This window comes from Hyaena hyaena, unplaced genomic scaffold (genome assembly GCF_003009895.1).
Source record: "Hyaena hyaena isolate Hyena2069 unplaced genomic scaffold, ASM300989v1 scaffold_28, whole genome shotgun sequence".
NCBI classification, from domain to species: domain Eukaryota; kingdom Metazoa; phylum Chordata; class Mammalia; order Carnivora; family Hyaenidae; genus Hyaena; species Hyaena hyaena.
The window spans coordinates 974486-1002143 of NW_024080660.1; the positions used below are offsets into that span (position 1 = coordinate 974486).

General features: G+C 38.0%; 1 protein-coding gene across 4 annotated transcripts in view; it reads left to right on the forward strand.

The window, feature by feature from the left end:
* Positions 1–27658, forward strand: part of CAMSAP2 (calmodulin regulated spectrin associated protein family member 2) — a 116529-nt gene that overhangs the window by 1703 nt on the left and 87168 nt on the right. For all 4 annotated transcript variants that reach the window (XM_039227511.1, XM_039227508.1, XM_039227509.1 and 1 more), the window contains exon 2: positions 19524–19783. In XM_039227511.1, the coding sequence (XP_039083442.1) occupies positions 19524–19783 (260 nt within the window). The remainder of the gene's footprint in view (positions 1–19523; positions 19784–27658) is intronic.

Genomic DNA, 27658 nt, shown 5'->3' on the forward strand with positions numbered 1-27658 from the left:
TAATGATTTCGTCCATTCTTCTTAAACATCATCCATAGCTGAATGTTTTCAGAGCTGCACATTTTAGTTAAATAGCAGATGAATCTCCGTGTTTAGTAAATTATTTGAATTCGTCTCGAGGGAAACTTTAACATGATTTTATGTTTATGACAACTTTTAATTCTTGTATTTTGATATTGAAGTAGAAAGATGTTAAGGTTTTAAAACTGGCATCAGTAGTAAGTACAATTAAAACTCATTTTGAAATAATTTACATTTTAAAGATCTATTTGGAACTAACTATGTAGAGTAACACATAGGAGGAAGCCCAAAGTGTCAGTGTATTTTTATTTTCTGGCACCATTGACATCAGCAGTGAGAATAATAGATGTATTTTGGTTTTAACATAAGCAGCATACTGAAGCTGATATCCTTTTGGAGGAGAAATGAAAGCTAGTTAAGTATTTTGAAAAGGTGGAAATTTACATAGTGATCTATGTGGACAAGCAATGTGTATGAAATGAAAGAAAGTGGAATAGCAAATACTCTTTTTCCTTCTGAAAATGAGAGGATGCTTATAGTACAGATGTCAGAATGTTGCCCTCGATTCACAAAGGCTACTAGCCAGAAAATGGCCTACTTTCTGGATATATGTCAGGCAAGTTTGCCAGATTCTGGACCACTTGAGGAACACATATTGATCACACTTGAAGAAGAAGGGAAGTGAAAGGAATCTAATATCAGTGGAATCTGGGGTGTGCCAAGCACTGTGCTAGAAGCTTTGCGTTAAATTGTGCCTTAGAGATTCCCACCAAGTCTGTGATGTAGGTGGTTTGTTCCCCATTTTTAAAAACTGAGGATGCCCGTACACGGAGAGGTTAAACAGCTTTCCTACTATCACAGTTTTAGTAAGGGTGGAGGTAAGTTTTCATTTGACTGACTCCCAAGGCTATGGCATTGGTAGAGGCAGGCACACCTGCTGTCTACCTAGTACTTTCAGTACATTGCTTCATTTATTCCTACAGCAACCCTCGAGGTAGATACTGTTCTCATTTTACAGATGAAGGAACAGGTTCAGAGCTTTTAATTTGTTTGAGATTAAACATCTGGCAAGTGGTGGATTTTGCATGCCAGCTCAGGTCTTTCTGACTCTGAAGTCTTTGCTGTTTACACCACTGCACAGAGTGTGAAAAATGTGTACATAGTACATGTTCGAAGCCTTATTTATTTATTTTCTTTAAAGAGTGGGCAGATCTTAACATACTCTCAGATAGCTTAGATGAATACTGTTGGTACGTGGTTACATTTGCCCTAGCAACAGTTGGAATGGATAAAAGGATCATACTCAAAATGGAACAAGAACCAAACTTAGAAGACCTTAAGAGGGTGACTTAGTAACAGAACTTAATACATTATTGACAATGTTATGTTTGTACATTTTGTTTATTCTTTAATTAACAGGCTTTCACCCTGTACATTTATATGGAGTGAATAGAAAAAAAGTAAAGTTTCATTTTTTTTGATATAAATATTCTTCATTTGCTGCCAACATTTAAGCAGCAAATGTGAACAGACAGCATATTTCAAAAGTATTACCTAATGATATTCAGTTAATCACTCAAAAATATTAGCCCAACTTGAAGTTGTGATTTACTAAATCACTTCTTTAATGATGATATATAGAATCTTCAGGTATTAATTTAGTTTTTTTCAATGAGAAACTTTCTAACTTTTGATATGTTAAAAAGTAGTTAATTTTAGAATCACATGTGTTGGAAAAGTTATTTAATGAGAACTAGAAATCAATGCTATGCATAGAATGAAGTTATCGAACCATACAAAATAAATAAAACACTAATATTGTAATACCTAGAAAGCAGATGGAGTTTTTACTTAATTTGAAGTCTTATGTTGGAGGCTTTGAATCATATTCTTCACATTACATTAAAAATATTCCAAATAGCCCGCATTTTAATAGCTTATTTTGTAGAATAACACAGATACAGTTTTGATCAAAGGAAGAGTAAATTTGTTTAGATGATTTTCAATAAACAGATGCTTATTACTTGAATGAAGCACATTGCAAAAGGGGAAGTTAAGCTGTGCTGTCTCTACTGTATTTGAACAGCTTAACCCATTTAAGCAATGATATTGCTGAGTTTGCTTTAAATGTTCTGCTCCTCTAAATCTTTTAGGGAAAATAGTAGGTACAAAACCTCTTTATCAAATTACTGAATTTGGAATTCTTAACATGGAATTGAAGGCCACTTCCTAGCGTTAATATATCATTTCAACTTTTTCAAACCATTCTCCCTTTTTAAAAATCTGTAACAAATGTTTATTCTTAAGAGAGAGAGAGAGAGAGGACAAGTGGATGGCAGAGAGAGAGGGAAACACAGAATCTGAAGCAGGCTCTAGGTTCTGAGCTGTCAGCAGAGTCCAACACAGGGCCTGAACTCTCGAACCGTGAGATCATGACCTGAGCTGAAGTCAGACTTAACCGAGTGAGCCACCCAGGTGCCCCTTATTCTCCCTTTTTAAAAATCATTTTCCTTTTCATACCATTTAGTTTAGTAATATAAAATCATTTGTTCAAATACATTTTGCTGTCAAAATCCTATGTAAGCTCTAATTATACACATGGGCAGTTTGTGTAGACAATGGGTGGCATTGTGGTTAGAAAGACTAATAACAGAGAGGCTAATTTGGGAAGTTATTGAAGGAGTTCAGGCAAGATATCAAGGTAGCTTATGGTAGAGTTGAAATGATAAAGTTGCTAATATTAAGTACTTGCTGTGTATCAGGCACTTTGCATGTATTACATAATTTTAATTCTCATAACAGCTTTTAAGAGGTGGAAACTATTAATCATTCCAGTTTTACTGATGAGGAGAGTGAAGTTGAGAGGTTTAGGGAACTCATCCAGAGCCATTCAGTTTATGGAGCTGGGATTTGAACTTGTGAAATCTGACTTCAGTCTATTCTTTTAACCACTGTACTAAATGAGTAGAAGTCAAATGAATGGAAAAGAGACAAAAGATAGAAAAATTTTATTTATTTTTGAGAGGGGGTGGAAGGGACAGAGAGGGAGACAGAGAATCTCAAGCAGGTTCTGTGCTGTCAGTGCAGAGCCCAATTTGGGGCTCAGTCCCACGACCATGAGATCATGACCTGAGCTAAAATCAAGAGTCTGGGCACATTGACTAAGACACCCACGTGTCCCTGTTAGTATTTTTAAATGATTGAATTTGGGGTACATGGGAAGTAGTTGAAATGAAAAGGTAATATACAAAAGGATGAGGCCACCTGAGGTTTTAAGGAAGATGAGGTTACCTGAGCTTTTGAGATTTAGTGACTGTGAGGATGAATCACTATGCCATTGGCAGAAATAGAGAAAGCAACACGTTGTAATGGGAAGTCAGCTTTGAAAGCCTTGAACATGGTATGTTTACCAAATATCTTTTTTTTCAAGTTTATTTACTTAGAGAGAGAGAGCAAGAGCGAGAGCAAGAATTGGGGAAGGGCAGAGAGAGGGAGAGAGAAAATCCCAAGCAGGCTCTACATTGCCAGCATGGAGCCCGATGTGGGGCCTCAAACTGTCGAACTGTAAAATCATGACCTGAACTGAAATCCAGAGTCAGACGCTTGCTTTACTGACGGAGCCACCCAGGCACCCCAAATCATTTTCTTTAGAGTATCATGATTTTTTTTGTTTTTGAGAGAGAGAGAGAGAGAGAGTGCATGCCTTTGTGCAAGTTGGGAAGGGGACAGAGAGAGAGGGAGAGAGAGAATCCCAAGTAGGCTGTGCACTGTCAGCGTGGAACCTGATGCGGGGCTCGAACTCATGAACCATGAGATCATGACCTGAGCCAGAGTCGAATGCTTCACTGACTGAGCAACCCAGGCAGCCCCGTGCTGCCCAGATATCTTACCTGAGAAATCCAGTGAAGTAGGTAGCTAATAATGTAGGTATGGAGCATAGTTGGTAAGTTGAGGATAGAAATAATAATTTCGGGGTCTTCTGTGCATAAAATGTAACTGAAGTTGGAGTGGATGTGAGGGTGATGGAATTTAGGGTAGTGAACACTTAGTGATGGTTTGGGAAGGAGTGCTGAAGAAAAGGAGGCAGAATTAAAGCAGTCAGAGAGTTTGGAAGAGAATTAAGAAAGTATAATAATACTGAGGCTCTAGAGAAAAAATTTCAAGGGGGTGGTCTTATTAACAGTGTCAGCTGCTACAGGTTTTTATTTTGTTTTATTTTTAAATATTTTATTTTATTTTTATTAATTTTTTCTTTTTTAAAGTAGGCTTCATGCCCAGCATGGAGCCTAATGTGGAGCTTGAACTCATGACCCTGAGATCGAGTTGGATGCTTAACTGACTGAGCCACCCAGTCACCCCCAAAGATTTTATTTTTTAAAGTAATCTCTATACCCACTGTGGGGCTTGAACTCACAGCCCCAAGATCAAGAGTCGCATGTTCTACTGACTGAGCCAGCTAGGTACCCCTGTAAGTTTTTAAACCATGCCATTCTAGTAAGGGAGATGTGATAAAGGTTATAATTGTAGTAGAGTTCAGGAAATATATAAGGGCCATGCAACTGAAATGGTGACATGCAGAGAGAAGGAGAGGTAGTAGAGAGGGAAAGGGCACTGTCAGCTTCAGTGATCTGTGAAGACCTCTGAAGTGGAGGTGGTAGTTAGATTTGACCTAAAGCTTGGTGCTTTAGCCGTTCTATGCATTGTAGGATTTTAGCAGCATCCTTGGCCTACTAGTTGACAGCAGTATTCTCCACCCTCACTTCCACCCCAGCTGTGACAACCAGAAATGTCTCCAGACCTTGCTAATGTCTCCTGGGAGGCAAAATGATCCTAGCTTGAGAACCACTGTTATAACAATTTTAAGATATACAAGCAATTTAAAAAGGGTTTTTGTACATTAAAGTCCAAATTAATTATAAGACATCCTGATTTCAGAAGTATTCAAATAGAAGATAAGAATTTAGGAAATTGGATAGTTTGCCCTTTTTGTTAATGAGGAAACAGGTTTAGAGGGGTTAAATAATGTGCCTTTGATCATCCAGCTTATAAGTCGTGGAACCAGAATTACAGTCTAAGCTTTTATGATACTAAAATTTGTATTTTAACCTCTATGTTACACATGCTTTCTGTAGTTCATTATAATTTTATTTTTTTAATGTTTTATTTATTTCTGAGAGAGAGAGAGACAGCATGAGCAGGGGAGGGTCAGAACAAGAGGGAGATACAGAATCTGAAGCAGGCGCCAGGCTCTGAGCTGTCAGCACAGTGCATGATGCGGGGCTCGAACTCATGAATCATGAGATGATGCCCTGAGCCAAAGTCAGTTGCTTAACCGACTAAGCCACCCAGGTGCCCCAGCAGTTCATTACAGTTGAATAGTACTGGAAGTGAAGGCATGAATGCATGAAAACCTTTCAAATATAAGTGTTAAGTTTGTTTTGCAGAATTTAAAAGTTTAACCTTTCCTCAACAAACCTGATATTTGATAAATTAGTGCAGAAATAGAAAATATATTTAGCATGAGTCTGTCGTTTCAGTCTCCTCCCTCTCCGTAAACCCTGATGAATCTAGTTTTCCATGCATACTAGTTTATGGACCTTTTCCATTGGTAAATTACAAGTAATAATACTTACATATTAGATATTTATTAGTAGTGATAGCTTGGTGCTTTAGCTGAGATAAAAGTTTTCATTTATTACTTTCCATCTATGCCTTGTAGTTTTTCCTTTCCTTCTTTAACATTGACTCTTCATCAACATAACATTTTAGATTAAAGGCCTGTACAGTAGTATCTTCCTAGCTCTCATACTACCACTTACTCCCTTTTTTCCCTGGGGTATTTTCCTGAAATTCTCCTTGTCTTGGTTTCTCTACTTGCTGAATAGTCATGATAATTAGCATGTGTCTACTGCTTTGAGTTCATTAGAAAAAGTGCAATTGTTAGAATTTATCAGTCTCATACTTGGGCTACCTTTACATACTCTGTTTCCCATTGTGGATTAGGATTATATTTCTTATAATAAGTTCAGAGAATTATTTTTATTAACAGTATTTTTCACTACAAACTAGACAAAATAGAGGCTGGGCATATGGCAGTAGGGAGGCCACTGAGCTCACTCTGTAATCCTTATGGCTGTACTCTGCGCTGTTATGCCTAGTAATGTTTGTGAAGTATCTGCATTCTATTTTCTTGAGATAAAGAGATGGAATTTCCGTTAACTGGAATAAGTGTTCATCTCTGCACTGCATATTTCATAAACATAGGTTCCTGGGAGTGTGTGTGTATGATCTTAAAAAGGTATTTTGGAAGTGCTATACTCACCAGTTCCCAGCTCTCCCCTTCACACCATTTTTCTTTTTTATATTTTTAAATGTTTATTTTTGAGGGAGAGAGAGGAAGAGAGAGAGTGAGCAGGAGAGGGGCAGAGAGAGAGGGGGGAATAGAGGATCTGAAGCAGGCTCTGTGCTGACAGGAGCAAGCCTGATGCAGGGCTCAAACTCATGTGACCTGAGCTGACGTTGAACGCCTAACTGACTGAGCCACCCAGGTGCCCCTTCTTCTTTTTTTTGTTTTTTATTTTTTTTAATTTTAGAGTGTAAGCAGGGGAAAGGGGCAGAGAGAAGGAGGGAGGGAGAAAGAGAGAGGGAGAATCTTAAACAGGCTCCACCCTCTTTTATGGAGCCCAGGGTGGGCTCCTCTTAGACACAGGAATTATGACCTGAGCTAAAATCAAGAGTCAACCGACTGAGCCACTCAGGCGCCCCCACACCGTTTTCTGTCTCTAAAATGGGAATTGCCTCTTAGTCTCTCTGCCAGTCCTCTGCTCTCTCTCTCTCTCAACATAAATAAATAAACTTAAAAAATTAACATAAAAAACCCAAAAAGCTTTAAAAATGAGAATCGCATGCAGATTTGAAGTAGTTTAGGCTCTTGGAATAAAAGACATTTGATGAAAGATTTGAAATATTTTAAAAGACATTTGTCCACAACCAAGTTAAGTTTCAAAGTACAGTTGACCCTTGAACAACACGGATTTGAACTACATGGGTCCACTTATATATGGATTCTTTTCTTCTTCTTTTCTTTAATGTTTGTTTATTTTTAAGAGAGAGAGAGAGAGAGAGAGAGAGAAAGAGAACAGCCAGGGAGGGGCAAAGAGAATCCAAAGCAGGCTCCAGGCTCTAAGCTGTCAGCACAGAGCCTGATGTGGGGTTTGAACTCACAGACTGTGAAATGACCTGAGCCAAAGACAGATGCTTAACCAACTGAGCCACCCAGGAGCCCCTATTTGGGTTATTTTCAATAAATATATTGGAAATTTTTCTGGGGAGATTTGTGCCAATTTGAAAAAACTTGTAGATGAACTGCATAATCTAGAAATACTGAAAAAAATTAAGAAAAGGTATTGTTGTGAGAATACAGTATATAACATGTAAAATGTGTTAACTGTTTATGTTACTGGTAAGGCTCCTGGTTACAGTAGGCTCTTAGTAATTAGGTTTTTGGGGAGTCAAAAGTTATATGCAGATTTTTGACTACATGGGGGTGGGGGGTTGGTATCCCTAACCCCCTAGGTTGTTCAAGGGTCAGATGTAGATGGTTTCATTTTTTTCTGCTGGCATTCTGCTACTCTCCAGATTGTCTTTCTCAGCTGTCTTCTTTTCCCTTCTCTTTTTTGATGACATTCAAATAAAGGGGTTGCTGACCTTGTTAATTTTTCTCTAATTTATAGTTTTGTAGAACTTTGTAATGTAACAGACTTTGAAACAGAAATATCGTCTTTTTAGCCACCTCCATTTTTAAAAAATAGATGCTACAGATTGTGATGATAAGATCTTGAAAATTTACTTTTTGACACATATTTTTTGAATGGATGACACAGGCACAGATTGAAAACTTAAAAGGTATGTAAGGATAGTGAAAAGTCTCCTTCCCATCTGGACCCAGCGTTATTCCATTTATTTTAAGCTAGGTGCCATCATTGGAAGTCTTTTTTTTTTTTTTTTTTTTTTTACTTTTTAAGATTTATTTATTTTTGAGAGAGAGGGAGAGAGAGAGGGAGATAAAGAATCTGAAGCAGGCTCCAGGTTCCGAGTTGTCAGCACAGAGCCCGATGCGGGACTCGAACCCATGAACAGTGAGATCATGACCTGAGCTGAAGTCAGATGCTTAACCGACTGAGCCACCCAGGTGCCCCATAGAAGTCTGTTTTTTAAAAGATCTCTTAGAGTACACTTAAAAATGATTAAATTGATAAATTTTATGTTATGTATATTTTACCACATTAAAAGAAAAAGATCTCTCAGAAACAGTAGAAAATATATTTGAGGGAGACTACGAGTTACAAAGGGGGAAATAATTAGGAAGTCATAGTCCAGGCGAGAGATGATGACAGCTGGAATTTGGATTGCAGCAGTGGATGTGGAAAGAAGTGGGTGAATGTAAGAGATAAGACTTAGTGATTGATTAGGCATGTGGGAACAAAGATGAGATTGTGGGGAGTGTCAAGATTGCTTCTGTTAACTGAGAAAGGGAATAATGGAAGAGAGCCAGGTTGTGTGTGTATCAAAGAACAGTATGGAGTCGGAGGAGTATCTAAAATGGTGGTGTGTGCATTAGGCCCTTGAAAATTCATATGTGGAATTTAGAAGATCTTTGGGATCAGACACATATGTGGTTATTAAAAAGAGTAACTGCCAGTCACTTTGAAAGAAAGTACGGAGGAGAGAGAAAGGAACCTAACACAGGAGAGCCAGTTAAAGGAGCCAGACGTAGAGTAACCATAGAAGAAGAAAGAAAACCAGACAAGTGTGGAATCTCAAGCATAGGGAAGAGAACATTGAAGGTGAGGGAGTATAAGGTGCTGCTGAGACAGATTAAGCAAGAAGTCTCCTGAAATTCCACTGATTTAGCAGCAATGAAGTTTTTGATGACTTGGCTGAGAACATGTTGAGGGGAATGTAGAAGCAGAACTGTGACCATAGTAGGTTGAAAGTTACCGACAGTATCTTCACTTGTGGTAACAGAAAATCCAACTCAAATCAGCTTACCATACAGAGGATTTATTGGCTCACATAACTGAAAAAGTTCTGAGGTAAGATGGGCTTTTGATCTGATTTGATCAAGGGTGTATTTCCATTTCTCTTGTGATTCCCTTAGCTGTGCCCTTTTTGTGTGAGTTTCATTCCCCCACTGTCTCCTCTCATGGTAGCAAATGGCTTTAGTAGTTCCAGCCTCACATCCATCCACATCCATTCACATCCATGTATCACACTACTCAGAGCTCTTTCCTAATCATTGAAATTGTGTACTCTTCTTTTTTTTTCTCTTTAGATAAACAAAGCCATTTGATTTTAGAAAATAATAAAATATGTGCAGTGCAGTAAACTTTCATGTACTTTTCACCCAACCTCCATGATCATCAACTCATAACCAATCTTGATTTATCAGTTACATTGATTTTTCTGGCCACACTGATTATTTGTAGCAAATCTCAGATGTTGTATCATTTCATCTATAAATATATTAGTATGTATTTCTAAAAGTCAGGAATACTTTTTAAACATAACCATGGCTCTGGCATCACCACAGCACTGCCTGTCACAGCACTCCATATCCTTAGTATTAAGGTTTCTCTGATTGTCTCATAAATCTTTATTTTTATTTTTCTGTTTTATAGTTCGTTTGTTCCAGTCAGTATCCAAATAAGGGTCATGTTTGGCAATTGGTTGATATGTTTCTTTAAGTTTTTTTTAATATATGGACTCTTCCTCCATCTCATTTTGTCTTGCTGCCATTTATTTACTGGAGGAACTGGAGTATTTCCCCTTTAAAATTTCCCAATTCTGGATCTCCATTGTATTGTTTAATAGGTTTCTTATAAATTGACAGTTAGATCTAAAGAACTCTATACATTCAAGTTTGTTTATTTTTTGGCATACTTCACAGATGGTGTGTATTTTTACCAGGAGGTACTTAATGTCTAGTTGTCTCTCTTTCTATCATGATTTCATTTATTAGCCAGAAAACTCCTTTAAATAGAAACTTCTCTTGGGGCTCCTGGGTGGTTCATCTGTTAAGTGACTGACTCTTGATCTCAGCTCAGGTCTTGATCTCAGGGTTGTGAATTCAAGCTCCACATTGTGGTCTGTGCTGGGCATGAATATTACTTAAAATTTAATAAATAAATAAAAATTAAAAAGGCACCTTTCGTATATGGTTACCCTTTGTGGGAAATTACCTTCGTAAATTGTAGCCTCCAAGTATATTACGAGGCAAACTATTCCAGAGGTCACAGAAAAGAAGGGCTCACAGACCTAACTAAAATGTTTAAATCCTATGGTTTGTTAAGTCAATTTACAGTGAGAAGGAGAAAGAGATAAGGTAGGTTAACACATTTAAGATAGAGTACAAGCAGGGAGAAAGAACCATACTCTCTGAATCCTGCAGTATACAGTATTTATATGTCCATCTCTTTCTGCTACATTAGCCTTTCCTAATGATGATGGTATGGTCACAGGACCAGAGTTGAAGTTGCAACAAGGAGGCCCACAGTGACACATAGGCCAGTGACACACACTTGCTCTATCAGACAGACACAGGGAACAAGCGTGGCACAGCTGTGGGTTACAGTAAGCCTGATGAATAGCCTTGGGTTTTGTGTTACTTGATCAGAGGACTGGTAGGCCAGAATGGGTGATACCAGTGGGTGGCCAAGTTAAGGACTCACGGGTATTAAGTATTCATGTATACTTAGTGTTCATTGCCTCTTGTTTGTTTGGCCTCATGAATATTCAATATATTATGAGTATTTAGGGCCTTATATTACATATATGTTTAGTATATCATGAATATTTAGTATCTAGATACCTCATGAATATTAGGTATCTTGGGGTTTTTTATCCCTTTTTTTTTTTAAACATTCACGATACAATCCACTTACCTTTATTAAACACATTCTTTGAATTCTATGTTTAACATTTTGTTTACTAGTGCTTATCTATACTGAAAACGTGTCACCTATATTTTACAAACTACAAACTTATTCTTTTGTAGAATTGAAGAGTCTGGAAAGTGAAAGTACATTACACCCCCAAGACTCTGAATGAACAAAGAATGATGAGAAAGAACATTCTAAATAGTGACCAGCTATTTAGTTTCTGAAGTGGAAGAAAGTGTGATGTTGGGAACTGAACGTGGCTAGCAGGGATACGTAATACAAGGTGGTGGGTAGAGATGGGTAATTCCTTCTAAGGTCAGAGGGAGGAGTTTAATCCTGAAAGAAGTTGGAAATCATTGAAAACCCTAGACTTTCGTGATGGTGTGTGTGACATGATTGAATTTCCTTATAGGCAATAAGCAACTTCTGGCTGTAGTAGAGAATGATTTGAAGTAGGGACAAGAGTAGATGTGCGAAGACAATTAGGAGTAAATGAAGTAATTTCCATGAGAAGCACTGACAGCCTGGACCCAAGAGATATGAGTTGAGACTGTGAGAAGGGGACAGATTTTATTTGGGAGCTGAGGGGGAGGGAGGCATTAATGATGACTCCTATGTTTCTGGCTTATGCAACTAGATGGATGGTGGTATAATTCATCGATGTGGAGAATGCTGGAAGATGAACAGGTGTGGAGGGAAAGACTGGTTTGGGGCATTTTGAAGTTTCATAGTGTTTTCAGCATAGTTTCAAACATGTAAGAGTAGTAGAAAGGACTCCCCAGTACCCTTTAGCCAGATATACCAACTGTGAACATTTTGTCTCATTTATCATTCTCCTTCTCCCTCCCTCACAAACGTGTGTATACATGTATGTATATATACTTACATATACATAATATTTTCTGAACTGTTAGAGAATGCGTGAGAGACATTGCATCCCCTACTCTCAAATACTTCAGTCTATCCCCTAAAATGAGGGATAAGTTTCTTGTATATAATCTCAGTAAAATTATAAAAATCAGGAAACTTAACTTTGATATAATATTATCTAATCCACAGTCCAAATTCTGATTTGCCAGTTATCTTAATGTCATTATTGCCATTTTTTTCCCCATTCCAAGATCCAGTCCAGGATTGCAGTTAGTTCACTTGTCTCTTTGGTCTTCTTTAACCTGGAATAGTTCTTCAGTCTGTCTTAGTCTTTCATGATATTGACACTTTCAAAAACTGAGCACCCTGAGTTGCATGCTGAACTGGGCCTCAGGCCCCTTCCCTGGGCACGGTCTTAGCTCTTGCCAAACCTCCTTTGCCCTGTGGTACAAGTAGCCGGTTCTCTGCAGGGGCCACCAGGGCTGCATCCCCTCCTGTGTTCTTCTACCCTCCTTTGGAGTATGGGCCCCTATTTGGCAGATATCCCCTCTGCCTTTGGTCTGAATGACTGGGATGATGATGAGATCCTGGCATGGCTGCTGGCGCTGGCAGTGTACCAACAAGAACACCCAGACAGTATGAAGAAAAATGATGTGCACAGAGATCTACTGCTACCAGACAAGAATTGATGGAGATCCAGTAACTGGAGACCGTTTCCCAACCCATTCCTCCTCCTGCCATCTTCTTTGGCTTTCTGTTTTCTTGTCCTTTTTTCTTCCTTCCCTTGGCTGACACACCCTTGCACCCTCTCTCATCACTGCTGCCACCGTGACTTGTCTTTCTACCAAGAGATGTACCCTGTTGCCCCCTTGCCCAGAACCATCCCTGCACTGCCCAGGGGATTTGGGCAAGAGTGCCCAGGAGGCACCCAGAAACAAACCAGTTGGCCTAGGTAGCCCCTGAAAACAGATGTTTAGCCAAAGGGACATTTCCTTAACCAAGATCTAGGTACTAGGCTTATTGCTAGTGGGGTTTAGCAGACAGAGCTAGGAAAGTGGGGTTTAGCAGACATACACATGCATACATAACATAAAGTAAATCTGTTTCTTTCTCTGTATATACACAGATATAAAACACCATGTATTCATACTGACACTTAGCATTTTAGTCCAACACCACAGAGTTCATTCTAGTCTTTCTAGTTCATTTCTAGTCCCTTCCTATATTTGTAGCTCCTCTTGTCAGTGAGAAACTTGGCACCCATTTTGAATTTGGGGTATCTTTGTGACATCCAAGTGAAGAGTTGAGTAGGGTAGTTGGCTTATGAGGATCTGGGGCTCAGAAGAGATACTTTAGTTTTACAGGGTAGTGGGAGTAGTAGAGGAGGTAATTTAAGCTCAGGAATGCTGAACAGCACTTAACACATCATTTGGTAAGTGGAAGGGTAGAGGGAGTTCACTTTTAATTGGCATCTCATTTGAAGGCAAAGCTCAATGTTTAGGTACTTTTCATTCTTCTAGTAAACATTTGAATGCCTGCTGTGTTCCAGGCACTGTTATTCTAGGCACTAGTGACACAGGACAAAGAAGTATCCTGCTCTCCTTGAGGTTACATTGTAGTGGAAAGAGGCAGAAATAAACAAATATAGGATAGTAATAACTGTTATATAGAGAATTAAAGTAGGATGACTGATTGGTCAGGGAAGGTATATCTGAGGAGGTTACATTTAGCTGGGATCTGAATGGAATGAGCTATCCATGTGAAGATTAGATCCAGGAATGTTAGAAGCAGAGGAAATAGCTAGTGCATAGACCCAAAGGCATGAACTTGGCATGCTGTCGCAACAGAAAGACTTGGGTGTCTGGAGCATAGTGGGCTGGGGGAGGTAGAGGAGGTTGAAGCTGGAGGAGGAGGAGTTGGTACATCTGCGGAAAGTGGAGAAACTTGAACTCTGAGAAGTTAATTACTGCACTCAAAATCACTTAACAAATAGCTAGTAAAATTCAGACTCCTCTTTTTAAATCCATTGCCCATACTTACCCCAAACCCCAATTTTTCCAATTATATCATGCTGCTCCCCCCACCCCCTTTTTAATTTTAAAGAGAGCAGGGGAAAGGGGCTAGGGGAAGAAAGAAAGAGAGACAGACAGACAGACAGAGGGAGAGTGAGAATGAATCTTAAGCAGGCTGCATGCTCAGTGCAGAGCCCTGGGTGGAGCTTCTGATACGGGGCTCCATCCCCAGCCCTGGGATCGTGACCTGAGTCCAAATCAAGAGTCAGGTGCTCAACCTGCTGAGCCATCCATGCGCCCCCTATAATGCTCCCTCCTAATGGTAGTGACTGTAGGTTAACTGAAAAGAGGTTTGGTTTTGAGGGTTTTACTTCTTTGCAGAAGTAAAGAGTGGCCTAGGATGGAACTTTAAAGTTTTTCAAAGCAGGTGCAAGGAATGAATTATGATTACTAGCACAGAATCTGGGAGTTGAGGGAAGGTTTGAAATATTAGAGTTGTTTTAGGATAAGACTAATGACTACTGTTTTTAAAAGAATAACATTTACATTCATTTATCAAATATGTATTGAGTGCTTACTATGTACCAGGCATTAAGTTAGGTGCTGGGGATTTATATCCTGGTGAATAAGATAGACATAGCCCTTCCCCTCTGGTCATATATAGGGGTACTCATTTTAGTACATCTTTGTCAATAGTAGGTTTTAAAAAATAATTTTCCATCCTTGTAGATAAAAAATGACTTGTAACTTTATCTGATTACTGGTACTATTGGTTTTTTTTCATATTATTGATCATTTTTAGGTCTTGGTTAATTTCACGTTCAAGGTCTATGGCTTATTTTCAGATGGAGTTTTTGAAACTCACTAGTTTTCTTTCAGTAATTGTTTTAGGAATAATTTTTTAGGTTTGGAAAATAAGGCAATGTTCCCATGACCAAGCGTGGTGATAATTTTTGAAATGCATTCCCCTCTTACCTCTCTACCCTTCATTATTTTAAAGAAATCTGTATCATTTGCTGGCATATGTATGCAACTAGTAACTAACCCATCTTTGTAGAACATTGCCTTGAGCAATTTACTGTCTACTCCCTTGTACTTCAAGCATTGCAGGTGATTGTTAATTTCAAAACTTAGATCTAGTTAGGATTTATAATAATATGATTAAGGTAAGTTCTGCTTAAGTCCTGGTACACAAGAAAAACTTGTCTCTTATCCTTTGCAATTCTAGGAGTGGTGATTCACTCATCCATTTCATACACATTAATTTCTTACCTTTTGCATTCTGGAGGTGAGGGAGAGGGTGAAACCTTTTATCTTTGATTTTGTCTCTTTTCTAAAATGTTGTTTCAGTTCATTTGTTTGACAATGTGCTACAATTCCAAACTTAAAAAAATTAGTTTTGTATAGTTGGCAAAATGATAGGCATTTTTGAAGTCTTTTAAGCCTGCTTGGTTCTTTAAGACTTGTTTTTGAAAGTGACCTATTTTATATTACTCAATATGCAGTTTGCATTCTTTTGGGGGGTGGGAAAATCTGTTTTTGTCATATTTGTGAAATGTTCTTTGGCTTGCTGTGCATCTTTTCCCTTTTTCTTGCATCGGGATCTTTTTAAACTCTTTCTTTTAAAGTTTATTTTTATTTATTTTGAGAGTGAGAGCAAGAGTGCACATGTGAATGAGTAGGGGAGGGGCAGAGAGAGAGGGAGAGAGAGAATCCCAAGCAGGGTCTGTCGGTACAGAGCTAGATATGGGGCTTGAACTCATGAACTGGGAGATGATGACCTGAGCTGAAGTTAGATGCTTAACTGACTGAGCCACCCAGGCGCCCTGCATCAGGATCTTTGGAAAACTTAGACTTTCATAACTTAGGTTTGTGGGTATGCCCCAGTGAAATGGAAATAGCCCCTCAGCTCCATGTCTTCTACCTTCTAGCCTTTTGATGTTGGCCAACCATTGTTATTTTAAAAAAATTTTTATTTTTTGTGTGAGAGAGGAAGCGAGTGGCGGAGGGGCAGAGAGAGAGAGAGCGAGACAGAGGATCTAAAGTGGGCTCTTCACTGACAGCAGAGAGCCTCATGTGGGGCTTGAACTCATGAAACTTGAGTTCTTGATCTGAGCTGAAGTTGGACCCTTAACTGACCGAGCCACTCAGGTGCCCAACCATTGTTACTGTTAAACTATTTAACTAGATGGCTTAGAGCTATGACTGGGTTTATCAGCTGTGAAGGGCAAGATAACTGTTCTTGGGTTCCTTTTCTGTAAAATAGGGACAAGAGAATTATTAATATTGAATGACAGAAGGCATGTTTAGGACAGTGTCTTGACACATAAAGGTCCTTAGTAAGTATTACTATACTCCTAATATATATCTGCATATTGTCTTATTTGCCACTTTCACCAAGTTGTTATAAAGATCAGTAAAAGCAATAGAAGAATATTAGGTAGATGTACAGGTATGATAGAGAAGTTTGTAATCCTGATAATTAGTAATTTTTCTTTGCACACCTAATGTTTATATACGGAGTCACTTATATAAGTCATTTTCTTTATTGTTACAGTAAATAAAAATCCACTAGGCTTACATTTTACAATATTACCTTAAAAATAAATAATTTCTTTTTTAGAGTTGTACTGCAAAATAGCTTCTCTTTGGTTCATATGATATAAATTTAACATACCAGCACTGTATTTTGTAGTTTATACCTGAGCTTATATATCATGCTGAGGCAGCTATTAAGTTTAAGGCTGGCTCACCACTGGTTAATGTGGCTGTGAAGGAAGAAAAGTGTTTTCAATTATTAAATGAGGATGGTATTTTTAGATGTCACCAAAATCCCAAATTGATACATCTACTCTTGACCTCTTTCCAGAGTCCTATATCCCCAGCTGCTTTTTGGATATTTTTGCTATCATTTCTAATCAGTGTGTCTAAAACTGAGTTTATGATCATGCTTTCAGAATTAGTGCTTCCTCTGATTTTCTTTTTTCTATTAATGATACCACCGTTTCTCAGGTAACCCAGGCCTATTGGTTTTTGCCATCTTCACCCACTCCCTTTGCTTTGTTCCTGGGTCCTTTTAGGTTTGTTTTAAGCAGTCTTCTATGTCTTCTACTTCTTGACTTCATTTCCTGATCTATGTCTGATACTTACCTCTATCAGTAGTGAGGACCAGATTATTTGTCTCCAAACATCATTCTTAATGTATCACTCTTCTTTAAAACTGGAAGTAATTTCTTGTTAGCTGTTGTACAAGTGTTTGGTTATTATATATGTGTTCAAAAGAGATACTATTTTTGTCGTATCCCCAGTCTCCCATTCCAGTTTTGCGGCTTACTCCTATCCTACCTGAACCCCTTTCCCCACCCATACTGTTTGGTTCCATTGTTTTTTTTCTCTTTCTCTCCTTGCTCCCCCCTTTGTTTAGACAGACTCCTTTTTTTTTCCCCCCGACCAAACAAATTCTAGCTAGTCTTCCTATCCTATTTCTTTTAGATGAAGTCAAGTGAGCCCAGTATGATGCTTCCTGCTTTGAACTTTAAGCACTTAGTTATTAATTTAGAATAATTGTTCATTTAGCACATTTAGTTTTTTTCAGTTGGTGCTTAATCATTCATTGTTTCTGAATTGCTTAACTTTATTTGTCTTGTCTTTTTGTAGATTATTGGCTTCTTGAAGGTGGGGATTATTTCTAATTCCTTGAATTTCCTTAGGATCATGCTGGAATATAAAATGAACATGCAATCATTACTATAATATTATTTGATGAAAATATTTTTTTTTATTATTATTTTTTTAGAGAGAGAGTAGGAGCAGGGGGAGAGGGCCAGAGAGAGAGAGAGAGAGAGAGAGAATCCCAAGCAGGCTCCATGATCAGTGTGGATGGAGCCTGATGCGGGGCTCAATCCCTTGACCCTGTTATCATACCTGAGCCAACTCAGGCACCCCATGACGAAAATATTTTTCTAAATAATAGGAGCTCTTCAAAAACTTTAGGATGAAGATTGCTAAGGAGCATACTAATACTTTGTGAATACATTTAAAATATGTTCACTTTGATTAGTACTGTGGCTTATTTTGAGCTTGTATTAAAGCTATCTATTCAGAAAACTCCTAAAATCAGTGATGGGGAATGGCTGGCCTCAAAACCACACTTTTCAAAGAGAAGGCAGGCAAGGAAATGGCTAAGTGTCACGCCAGAGCTATCAGGTTCTGTGATTGCAGCTCCATGTTAATTTTTAACTTAGATGCCTGCTTCCCTTTTGGCAGACAAACCTCATTCTTGTCTTGGCTTTAAGGGCACAGCTCACAGGTAAGGAGTGGGAAGAGGAGGCAAGATACCTTGTAAAACAGTAAGAAGTGCTTTGTTTGCCTCCTTTTTTAGTAATCTGGCTGCCATCAGATGCAAAAGCAGCACCTAAGGTTGATTTAGAAGTAGACATTGGGAGAGTGGGACTTGACATTCTTCAAGGGAAATGGCTAGCAGAAAAGAAACTCAGAAGAATTTGGTTTCCTTCTCATATCCCATTTGTAGACTCTCCTTTCTGTGTCTCCATTGAATGTGTCAGTTGGATGTCCAGAAGGGCTTTTTGGGGTAAGATGGGGAGTGGTAAAGTAGAGAGAACAGTGATTTACTAGGTTAAGGGATTTAAAAAAATATATATTTATTTATTTATTTTTGAGAGAGAAAGGGGAGAAGGGCAAAGAGAGGGGAGAGAGAATCCCAAGCAGACTCCACACTGCCTGCCAGCACAGAGACTGACGCGAGACTAGAATTTGTGAACTGTGAGATCATGACCTGAGCTGAAACCAAGAGTCAGACACTTAACCGACTGAGTCACCCAGGTCCCTCTAGGTTAAAGGATTAAAAAAAAATTTTTTTTAAACGTTTATTTATTGTTAGAGCAAGTGCGCGTATGCACGCAAGCATGAGCGAGGGATGGGCAGAGAGAGGGAGACACAGAATCTGAAGCAGCTCTAGTCTCTGAGCTGTCAGCACAGTCCGACATGGGGCTTAAACCCACAGGCTGTGAGATCATGACCTGAGCTGAAGTCAGGTGCTCAACCAACTGAGCCACCCAGGCGTCCGTAGGGTAAGGGATTTTTGAGAGTAGTTCTCCCCTAAACTATAGCTGTAACTGCCCCTTAATAGATTCCTCAGGCTAAGCAAGAAGGATGAGAGACCAGAGAGCCTGAGAAAGGGAGAGAATAAGTTAGGCAGTTTCTGTTCTGTAAGTGATTAGCTACACTGCTTTGGTCAAATGATTTTATGTGGTCAGTTGGCAAGGCCTCGCATTCCCCTGCAGTAGGCATTACGTGCATTTCCCGATCGACTACTTGAATGTGAGGGTATTCACTGAAATTAGTTTTCAGGAATCTTTTATCACATTCTGTGGATTTGAGCATGTATGTGGGAATACTTTCCCCAGAGTCATTAGACTTAGAAAACTTTTCTGTTTGCTTTGTAGTCTCTTTTTAGCGTATACTCGGAACAGTATCTTCTGTAAAGCAAATTTCTATCTCTTTTCCATTCCAAATTAGCTGCCAAGCTCTAATAAATCACCTTTTCAGTTAAAGGGTATTGTTATTTTTAGAAGGAATCTTCTGTGACATAATAATTCTCAAATAAGTTGTGTTTCTTTGTAAACATATTGTAAGAATTTCCCCCCCTTAATCTTTATAGAAAATGTGCCAGAGGAACTTCGAGAACCATTTTATACAGATCAGTATGACCAGGAACACATCAAACCACCCGTGGTTAATTTGCTTCTGTCGGCTGAACTATACTGTCGTGCTGGGAGTCTCATTCTCAAGAGTGATGCTGCGAAACCCCTTCTGGGCCATGATGCTGTAATCCAGGCTTTAGCGCAGAAAGGTCTTTATGTAACTGACCAAGAAAAACTGGTAACTGAACGAGATCTGCACAAGAAACCCATACAGATGGTGAGTCTTTGCATACCCAAGATTACTTAGTTTGAAGTATATACTTTGAGTGTGAATTATATCATATAACAGAGGGAAATGTGTTTTGAAATTGGATTGTCCTCTCTGCTTTGAGTTTAAAAACTATCATTTTCTTATGAATCTCGTTTCCAAATCGAGGAAGATTCATTTGGAATGGTGCCATTCTAATACCCAGGAGAAACAATTAAGTTCTTTCCAGCTATTTTAAAGTGATTTTTATTTAATTTAAAAACATAATTTTTCCATCATAGAGACTATTTAGAAGAGAGAGAAAGTGTATCCTTGATTTTATTCTTGTTAGGAAAGAGATGACATTTGTAAGTGCTCATTTACATGCTTGAATGACCTCTTGGTAAATTTTTGCATATCATATATTTTAGTTTATTTAGTAACCAGTAATACATTCTTGTGGAGGACACACACAGTGAAGCACGTAAAGCTGGCCTGGGACAAGCAGGCAGGAGCTTTGTCTTGATAGCTCTGGAGACAAATGCAAAGTTTAGGTTCATTGTATGCTACTTCACTTTGGTGTATTACTTTCTCTTAGGTTCACAAAACACTGAACATTGTCAGGTATTAGAAGGAAAAATTTGCACATTTGATTAAATCATGTTCTTGTTTGAGAGACGTTGTAGAAGGGAAGATACATACAGAAGAATATATTTAGAAATCTATGAAATTATGAAGTTGAAGAAGAATGAACAAAAATTAGATTACCAAATCGAGTACTAAATGAAGTGGTGACCTACTTTCTGCCCATTTTCCTTCTTTAAAAAAAATGGACTATTTTGTTACTTAAGAGGAATAGCGAATTATGTCCTGAGAAAAATTTAGTTAATGAATTTAGTTATAGATTTATAATAGAATTATTAAGAGTAACTAAGAATGTTTATTTTCTGATATGAGATTTTCAGTTTCATTGATGGCTCTAAATTCACTCCGTGGGTTACCTTCTGATTTTTATATTGTGCTTTGTGTACATATCATATATGTGAACAGTTTGCTGGCACCAGGGGTGAGCAGAATTCTTCGTGTCCTCACAGTACCTCACGTTCGACCTCTCTAGAATCACTGCACTATTGGATGCTCCTGCTGTGATTATTTCCACTTCCATTATTTCAGGGCCAAGTACATCGTTTTAAAGCACATCAATGACTTTGTGAATCTGTGTTTGCTTAGTAGCTGTTCTTTCAGACACTGTTAGATCAGTCAGGTAACTTAGTTGTCCTTAGGTTAGATTCTGTATTTTAGGTCTTCTTTAGTGAGAAAAAAACAACATTTTCTACATTATTTTCCTAGTGCATTTTGTGCATGTAAAGATAAAATATGAAGGTATTTATGGAATCAATTAAAAATATGAGGGGTTTGGAAGACTGCTAGTTGCATTACCGTCAGGTTTCTTTCACACTGTATTGATCCTGGTGATAGCTATGAACACATTTAAAATGGACTGCAGGAAATGGTGCTTGAGGAACATGATTTAAGTGATATAGAATTGCTGTTTGTCTACTTCTAACTTCTCTCTGTGGGTTTTTAGGACACTTCATATTTGACTACCTCATCTTGATCCTTTACAGTGTCACATTTACTGACCTGGGTTTTAAGTGTATCCTTTCAGCTTCTGTCACAATTTCGTTTAAAGCTTCTCTGTTGCTGTGAAATTTTGATTGATGACAGTGTAATATTATGTTACCATTTTTCTAAAACGTATGTGAGAAAATTTCTCAGAGTACTGTTAAAAACTTTGTTCCTTAATAAACTGTTCTATTTTGTTTTTGAGTAATAAGAGTAATAAGTTTCAGTTTTCCTTCTTTTTCCATTATAATTTTGGGAAGTATAATGAAAAACAGTGTGTTTAATTGCACTAGATATATTGACTCACAGTTCTCCCCCCTACTTTCATCTCTACAGTATCTTAGTACTTTTGGGGTCTTTTATTTCTGTATGTCGCCTTACAGCTTTTTGGGAAAAAAGCTGCATGGTGGTAGCAAAAGTATCAACATAAGTGTAAGGCAAGTTTGACTAAGTAGTTTTTATTAATTTTGGGGTGGGTGAGGATTGAGAAAAATGCCTTTTTTTTTTAAATGAGAACACATGTTGGAGAACATTTTTTTTTTTATCACTGTGCCTTTATAGACCTATTTTGAGAGTATAGCCTTTAAACTGTTTTCTTCTATATTTACATCAATGGGAATGTGTTTCAGACACTGTGCTTTAAAGCCAGTTAATAATTTTAATGTATTAAAAGTCATTCAGCAGGTAATCATCTGTAGGCTTGTTAGAAAGGATTGTAGTTATGATCTGCCTATTGAATGTTATAAATATGTGAGTAAGAGACAAATGAAAACAATATACAGTGTTAGAATGCATATTGTTGTGAGAATTGACCTTAATATGTGCTTGAATCAACACTAAGTGCATGACTGAATGGTTACCAGAGGGAGAGTTGTATACATGAAAATAATAAGGGAACGTCCTTCAACCAAAAGTATGTTGTAGCCCAAATCATGTTATCTACAGATCATTTGTCAAAATAAATACTGGTTTCTAGGATAATGTGAAAATTGAGGGACTTTGAGCAAATGGAGCCACATGCTGAAAAAGATAGATTAAGGGTACAGAGAAGATTTTGAACTTTCTTCCATAGCAAAATGAACTTGCCTGTGTATGACATTCAGTATCGTCAGGTTGGACTGGGGGATTTGATCAGTATCATCTTAAATTCACAGAATTTTATAGCCAGAAAGAACCTTAGAAATCGGAAACCAGTCTGTATAAAACTTTCCAATAATGAGGAACATGAGTACCTGGGAACTTTGACCGGGTTCTCTGGTCCTCTTGTCAGAACTGCAAAATTAGGTCCTTTAGAAGAAGGGTTTGGATATGTATTTATAAAATTATTTTTTTAAATGTTTTATTTATTTCTGAGAGAGAGACAGCATGAGCAGGGGAAGGTAAGAGAGAGAGGGAGACACAGAATCTGAAACAGGCTCCAGGCTCTGAGCTAGCTGTCAGCACAGAGCCCGACCTGGGGCTCGAACCCACGAACCGTGAGATCATGACCTGAGTGGAAGTTGGACACTTAACTGACTGAGCCACCCAGGCACCCCTGGATATGTATTTTTAAACAGGTGGTGTGGGTGATTTTTATCAAGAATGTATGTGAAATTTTATCTAATCCAGAATCATTTTATACGTGTGATACTTAGAATTTAGAGAGGTTACGTGATTTGTGTGAGGTAGAAATGTTACATAGTAGCAAAACTAAGAATCTGAATGAGCTAGAATTGTGACTTTCTAGTTTACAGTGCTATAATCTGAAGTTTATGCAATTAAGTATCTGAAGTCATATTTACTTAGCTGTCTAAACTGTGGTCTGGTTACAGATCATACTCTTAATTGTGAATCAGCTTTCCAACCGTTTTTGCATATATGGGAAATAAGAATCGATATTTGTAAAAGTCAATTAAGTAAATGTGTGTGTATATTTGTGTGTGTATATTTATGTGTGTATATATGTATATAGTATGTGTGGTATGAAATAATGAGATTGATTTCATATGACTTGCAAAATGACATTTATTAATCAAATCTTGTTTTGGAACAATCATTATATAAACAAAATTTATTTTGAACTGCTTTCTTTTAATGTTTACCAAAAAAGATCGAATATTCTGTTTGCCTAATGGAAATTAAAGTGGGCTGTTAGGCCCCTTGATAAGTAAGACATAAAATGTTCTCTCATGAAGTTTCAGTATTGTTATAATGGATGTTTTTAGATATTTAGAAAATATAAACTAAAAAGTTGTAATTTGTGCTACCAGCCATTTACCTGCTTTATTATAATGCGAAGGCCAGTGAAGCTGTGGTTAAAACATAGATAAATGATAGAAATATTTTTTTACCCTAAAGAAGGATATTCCTGCATATAAATAAGTGTTTCATTTTTATCACATTTTGTGGTCTGTATTCAGCTGACCATTAATGCCTCCCATTGAATGACATTGAGGAGGAAGCCTACAGGAAAACACTCATTAGCATGAAGTAGGTGCTCTAAACGTAAGTTTAAGCAACTGGCAACAGAGAGGTGGATGTGATGACTTCTGCTAGGGAGGATCAGGGAGGGCATCCTGGGACAGAATGACTAATGGGGTTTCAGTGGGTAGGATAGGGATGGGGTGCGGACGGTAACTGGATTGAAGGAGTTGTTTGACTAAAGTTCGAAGTGTGAAATTAGGTTATTGCAAGTTACAGTGTTGACTGCATGGAGGCATAAAAGTGAGATGAGGCTAAAAAATAGGTTGAGGTTAGATCATGAAAAGTCTATGAGCTTGAAGTTAAGGATTTTTAAACTTTTTTTTGGTTACAAATCAGGATATAAGTTTTCATATTTTTTTCCTTTGGTTTTTGTTGATGGTGGTGGTGCTAGTAGTGGTGCTTTGTTGATTTGTTTTTTCTCTGCTTATAGTAAATAAATAAAACATTGTGGAATACTTTGTGAGCTCTTATACTGTCAACTTAGTGTAAAATACTGCAGTTTATTCTCAGATCTTTCGGATTTGCTTACATCTATCTGTATACTTGTTCACTTCTCAGAGTCTCTGGTGGCTCTTTTTATTTAGTTTATTGTGCCAGGCAGGGTGATTACACTTTATATACTGATCTCATAATTTAATTCTTAGAACAACCCTCACAGGAAAATACATTGTCTCAGTTCTACCGATAAGGAAACTCGGGCTCTGAGAACTTAAGTAAGGTCACAGAGCAATCATAGTAACCAGTGAAGGTAGGCTTCAGACCATCTCTACTTTAATGATAAATCCTAGTTCTTAACTACTATAGTGTGTGTGTGTGTGTGTGTGTGTGTGTGTGTGTGTATTTGTCTTTGCCTGGATAATGGGAAGGTAATTAAAATAGGATAGTAGGAATAGGTAATAGGAAAGTGGAGAGGTAGAAAGAAGTAGAAATGGCGTGCTACCAGGAAATCTGACTGGTGGTTTAAATCTTGGTTATTTGTCAATGCTTCTTTTCAAAGTAACTTACCCATTCTGTTCTTATCTTGAAGGTTATGTTAATTTCCTCTGCTAGAGTACCTGTAGCCTTTGACTTGTTTGACTGTTAATAATAGATGATGAGGCAGAGTTATGACAGAGCCTGTCTGGGTGGATATGAGTTTCTTGATTTTTAAGAATGTGCAAGTTACCTAGTTACCATTATTTTTGCTGGATATATGCAAGGTGTTCCGGAGAAGTGTATCTCCGGAACATTGTGTCATTCCTTTTCTCTTTGTCTTCTTTCCTGCCTTTCTCCCTTCCAACATACTGATCCTGTTTGGAAGTTATTATGGATTTCCATGGTGCCATCATTTGTTGGAACTCAGTATAATTTACTCATGTAGAAGCTTAAAAAAAATTCCCCCTATTTAAGATGATTAAAAATTGTGCTTTAGAGGAAGAGGATTATATAAATGTAACATTACAATAGTAGATGAGATATTAATTTCTAGTCACCCTTGTATAATAATGCCTTGCAAAGTTATGAGCATAACTTGTCTGTGAAAATTATTTTTTTTTTTATTTTTTTTTTTACAAATAGTTTATTGTCAAATTAGTTTCTACATAACACTCAGTGCTCATCCCCAAAGTGCCCTCCTTCATGCCCATCCCCCCCTCCCCCCCACATCCATCAGTCCTCAGTTTTTGTCAGCATTCAAGAGTCTCTCATGGTTTGCCTCTCTCCCTTTCCCCCACCATTTCCGCCCTTCTTGCCCCCTTGGTCCTCCGTCAAGTTCCTCCTAATCCTCCTATACGTGCAAACATATGGTATTTGTCCTTCTCTGCCTGACTTATTTCGCTCAGCATAACACCCTCAAGGTCCATCCATGTTGCTACACATGGCCAGATTTCATTGTTTCTCATTGCCATGTAGTATTCCATGGTATAGATAAACCACATCTTCTTGATCCATTCATCTGTTGATGGACACTTAGGCTCTTTCCATGTTTTAGCTATTGTGGAGAGTGCTGCTATGAACATTGGGGTACATGTGCTCCTATGCCTCAGCATTTCTGTATCCCTTGGGTAAATTCCTAGCAGTGCTATTGCTGGGTCATAAGGGAGTTCTATTGTTAGTTTCCTGAGGAACCTCCACACTGTTTTCCAGAGGGGCTGTACCAGTTTACATTCCCACCAACAGTGCAGGAGGGTGCCCGTTTCTCCACATCCTCGCCAGCATCTAGAGTTCTCTGATTTGCTCATTTTAGCCACTCTGACTGGCGTGAGGTGGTATCTCAGTGTGGTTTTGATTTGTATTTCCCTGATGAGGAGGGATGCTGAGCATCGTTTCATGTGTCTGTTGGCCATCTGGATGTCCTCTTTGGAGAAGTGTCTGTTCATGTCTTCTGCCCATTTCTTCACTGGGTTGTTTGTTTTTCGGGCGTGGAGTTTGGTGAGTTCCTTATAGATTCTGGATATTAACCCTTTATCTGATATGTCATTTGCAACTATCTTTTCCCATTCCGTTGGTTGCCTATTAATTTTCTGGGTTGTTTCCTTGGCTGTGCAGAAGCTTTTAATCTTGATGAGGTCCCAACAGTTTATTTTTGCTCTCGATTCCCTTGCTTTTGGGGATGTGTCAAGTAAGAAGTTGCTGCGGTGGAGGTCAAGGAGGTTGTTTCCTGCTTTCTCCTCTAGGGTGTTGATAGTTTCCTGTCTCACGTTCAGGTCCTTTATCCATTTTGAGTTGATTTTTGTGCATGGTGTGAGAAAATGATCTAGTTTCATTCTTCTGCATGTTGCTGTCCAGTTCTCCCAACACCATCTGTTAAAAAGGCTGTCTTTTTTCCATTGGATATTCTTTCCTGCTTTGTCAAAGATCAGTTGGCTGTATACTTTTGGGTCCACTTCTGAGTTCTCAATTCTGTTCCATTGGTCTATGTGTCTGTTTTTGTGCCAATACCATACTGTCTTGAGGATGACAGCTTTGTAGTAGAGGCTGAAGTCTGGGATGGTGATACCTCCCGTTTTGGTTTTATTTTTCAGTATTACTTTGGCTATTCGGGGTCTTTTGTGGTTCCATACAAATTTTTGGATAGTTTGTTCTAGTTTTGAGAAGTATGCTGGTGCAATTTTGATTGGAATTGCATTGAATGTGTAGAGTGCTTTAGGTAGTAATGACATCTTAACTATATTTATTCTTCCTATCCATGAGCATGGAATGTTTTTCCATTTCTTTGTGTCTTCTTCAATTTCCTTCATAAGTTTTCTATAGTTTTCATCATACAGATCTCTTGTATCCTTGGTTAGGTTTATTCCGAGGTATTTTATGGTTTTTTGTGCAATTGTGAATGGGATCAGTTTCTTGATTTCTCTTTCTGTTGCTTCATCGTTGGTGTATAAAAATGCAACCGATTTCTGTACGTTGATTTTGTACCCTGCAACTTGGCTGAATTCTTGGATCAGTTCTAGTAGGCTTCTGGTGGAGTCTGTCAGGTTTTCTATGTAGAGTATCATGTCATCTGCGAAGAGTGAATGTGAAAATTATTTTAAATTCTCCTAAATGTGAAGAGGGTTTTTAAAATTCACCCGTGCTGCTCGATCTCAATTTTTTCTTTCCCAAAAATCATGAACCTAATTTGGATTCCATTGTTTCTAAGTAATGTAATATATATATCTTAGTTACCAATTCATGTTATCTTTTGATATTTTATAACCATGTTTATTCTGTTCGAGTTAGCGTATATTTGTAATAATTTATTTAGAACTCCAGGTTTACTTTCTTGTAGGAATAACTCGATGACTGGTGTTTATTTTGCCAGATGATCTCACCAAAATCTTTTATATTCATAATGCAACT